Genomic DNA, 3,131 nt, shown 5'->3' with positions numbered 1-3,131 from the left:
TGGTAATCGCGTCACGTCGCACGGCCAAGCTAAGGACGGCTTAAACGTTATTAAACGTGTGCTAGAATCGGTCCCGATGCAAGCCTGTTCTACTCTCCGTCGTTCAGCTGCACTTTGCCGTTTTTGTGGCATATGGTCAATTAGCAGCGCTGGCGATCGATCTCTGTTAGCTGTAAACCTTAGTGAGTCTCTAGCAGATATCTTACCTAAACCCCTCCAAACACCGACTATATGGGCCGACTGGGTACAACGTACCCCATACAAATGGGTAACGCTACAGACCTTATCCCTCAAACCATCGTCCCCCATAAACTCTATAAATCTCACGATTTAGACTTAGCATATGACCACCTTAAGGATGCAATAGCTAACAGTAGAAGAAGTCTTGATACGAATGAAGCAGCGCAGAAAAACTTTTCAGAGCACGCACGTACAATGGCATCAAATATTACTGTACGTAGCCATCGCTGCAACAGCAATTGCTGTATTATATTATTGTTGTGCTCTACCTTATCTCCGCCCACGTTTTTGTCAGTCAGCCACCAACATCGTACCAGGAGTGTATAATGACGTATATAATATGTACAGCCATGCATATCTTGTAATTATTGACAGTTAAAGAGCTATTTTAATATCGTGAAATTGAATTGCGTTTTGAAATGTATTAGGAAATATTGCAACTATCATATTAAATTCATGTCAAATAAATTGTTACCACGAATCATCACATGTAAATCAATATCCGCAGAAATTTTAGACATTTTGTGTACCTTTTAGGCCTCTATGCCACTTTTCAAAGTAGCTGTAACCGTGCCTGTAGCTGTAGCTGTAGCTGTTTTATGCGACAGGAAACCTTGCTCAAACATCAGGTTGCAGGCTGTTAGATATTCTGCAGTTGCCAGTACATTGTTGGCATCATTTGGCTGCAGTGTGCTGGTTTCTGGCACAGCATAAGTTCTTAGTTCAGCCAAAACACGTTCTTGCTGAAATCATAATGAACATGTACAGAATAATGTATAAATGCTATTAACCATAAGATTAGATACAATTATCCATCATGGCATCATATTCATTTATTTTATACATGTACAAGTTTATGAACAAATTACTTGACAAAGCAACATTGTTGTACTAGTACCTGCATAATTTTAGCTGGTTTAACATTGAGTTTGGTCCAGGCATCTCTCACGATGAAATTTTTCTGGAGTCCTGGTACCATTCTAAGGCAACCTTTGTCGCGTCGGACGACTTCTCGTTTGTAGAGGTCTTGTATCGCTGTCCATCCAAATGGCACTAATCCAATGCCATGTTCAGTAGGCTGTAGTGATGTAAAGTCCCTTGCACCTTGTTGTCGTGAATTATGCAAGGCATTTATCATGTTCTTAAGCTGGAATTAGGAAAAGAATAGATTTTTATGTTGCATAATAAAAAAGTGGCACGAAACAATGTGATTGTAATGTAAATAATTATTGAAAGCATTCCAAGCTCAGAGATATTTATTATATATATTAGGTAGTTATTCAAATGATATGTCAAAATTCTGCTCATGTAGAAAAACTATATTCTCATAAATAATGAATAAGCTATATATATATACATATAAATAATTTCATGCCTGGTGTGAAGGGCATATGATCCAATACACTTTGGCGTGTTCTCTAAATGGGTTTGCAAACCAAGGCTGTATGTCCGATTCCTGCTGGCTGGGGCCTCTCTTCCCTGTTGTTAACAACTTAATAGTTGTCAGGTTTGCACTAGCCCCATCACAGACGATAGCAGAAACATGGAATCCATGTCGTTCGCAAATGATCATAGTTTCCAGTAGGGCTGTCATTGTTGACTTGCTGTCCATAGCTGCCTCAGTAGGATAGTAAGGTCCAATCACATCGAATGATGATGTGAGATCACGCCACAGAAACTGTAGAATATTTTGTGCCGGTTGTATTTTTTGTTGTTTGTCCAAACTCTGATAGACATCATGGAGACTAGTTAATTCGTTATGAGTCAGTGCCAATCCATAAATTTCATGGTTCTTACTGTTCCACATTAGCTTTCCAATAACTTTGACTTCATCTAATATTAGGACACCTTCTCCTGTGGGCTTGGGTCTTCCCTGCCTAACAGCTTCATCTTGAAATGTGCGGTACGAATTAGCTGCAGCTCTCAAATTTGCTTGTGAAGGACCGCTGACCTCGAAAGCACCTTGCATTTTCCTCTGAATGGTTCGGATAGATGGCAATTGTAGAATTTGCAGCTTTGCCAATGCTTTATATGTTACAGGACTACTGCAAAAAAAGAGTTGTTTTTGTTACAGATGACTGTTCAGCAAGTCTCTTGCCTGTCTGCCATAAAGGATCTGTTTCTTGAAGGGGCTAAGTATGCCTGTCGCATGAAAGGAGTACAACCCGAGCTGACGACATTGGAAAAGATGAACGTTTTATGGCAGCAAAAAATAGTCCATGCGCGCGTGAATGAGTTTATTGTTGCACACCAACTGCGCGAAGCAGAACAGCAAGGCTTGCCCCTAACACAAGGAGGCTTCACCTTGCGTGATGAGCTTTACAGCATTGCCTCCAAGTAATGCGATAGAAGACATGTAAATAAGACGGTTTATCCATACTGAACATTTAAGATTCTCTATCGAATTTAGCTTTGTTGCAATGCAAAAGTTTAAAACTTGGACACTCACCTATTCTGTACGTAACAGCTGACCACACATTAGATTTATTGCCAGTCCCTGAAATGAATTTTAGAACATTATTACCATATGCACTGACATGATTTTTTATAAGTTCATTGTTAATTAAAATTTGCTTATTTGGTAGTTATTTAGTATGTATATAGTAGTTTATTTACATTGTAGTTGTTTATTATAGTGGTCCTTTAATACATTATGTAATGTTTACGTGTTTGAAAGTGATTTAGGTAGAAGCATTCATATTTATCTAACTGCAGATGTTATCATGGAGTAGTCTTGACTAAGACGATGTAATTATTATCGATGCTTACAATGTATTACAAATAAATCATCTTCATGGCAATTTACATTTTTTACCGTTTAAACAATCTATCGCTCAAGTTGGATGGAGTTACGCCGTAGTAAAATCGTAGGTAATTATAAGGCCTAGTAA

At 38.5% G+C, this 3,131-nt stretch overlaps 1 protein-coding gene across 1 annotated transcript; it reads right to left on the bottom strand.

Annotated features, from left to right (window-relative positions):
• Nucleotides 1-773: 773 nt before the first annotated feature.
• Nucleotides 774-2,278, bottom strand: LOC106814229. Its single transcript, XM_014818527.1, has 3 exons — nt 1,616-2,278; nt 1,139-1,387; nt 774-983 (listed from the first exon to the last, which is right to left on the bottom strand). Exons 1-3 carry the CDS (start codon nt 2,207-2,209, stop codon nt 774-776), a joined length of 1,053 nt encoding a protein of 350 aa, XP_014674013.1. The 5' UTR covers nt 2,210-2,278.
• Nucleotides 2,279-3,131: the final 853 nt, after the last annotated feature.

This window comes from Priapulus caudatus, unplaced genomic scaffold, assembly GCF_000485595.1.
Source record: "Priapulus caudatus unplaced genomic scaffold, Priapulus_caudatus-5.0.1 Scaffold888, whole genome shotgun sequence".
NCBI lineage: Eukaryota > Metazoa > Priapulida > Priapulimorpha > Priapulimorphida > Priapulidae > Priapulus > Priapulus caudatus.
The sequence above is the reverse complement of the archived record's forward strand: the minus strand, read 5'-3'. Positions and strand labels throughout refer to the sequence as shown.

Coding starts and splice junctions, on each gene's coding strand:
- LOC106814229 (XM_014818527.1), bottom strand. CDS start 2,209: ATGCAAGGTGCTTTCGAGGTCAGCGGTCCTTCACAAGCAAATTTGAGA. Junction 1,388..1,615: donor TCATATGCCCTTCACACCAG/GCATGAAATTAT, acceptor TCCTAATTCCAG/CTTAAGAACATGATAAATGC. Junction 984..1,138: donor AACCAGCTAAAATTATGCAG/GTACTAGTACAA, acceptor TTATGATTTCAG/CAAGAACGTGTTTTGGCTGA.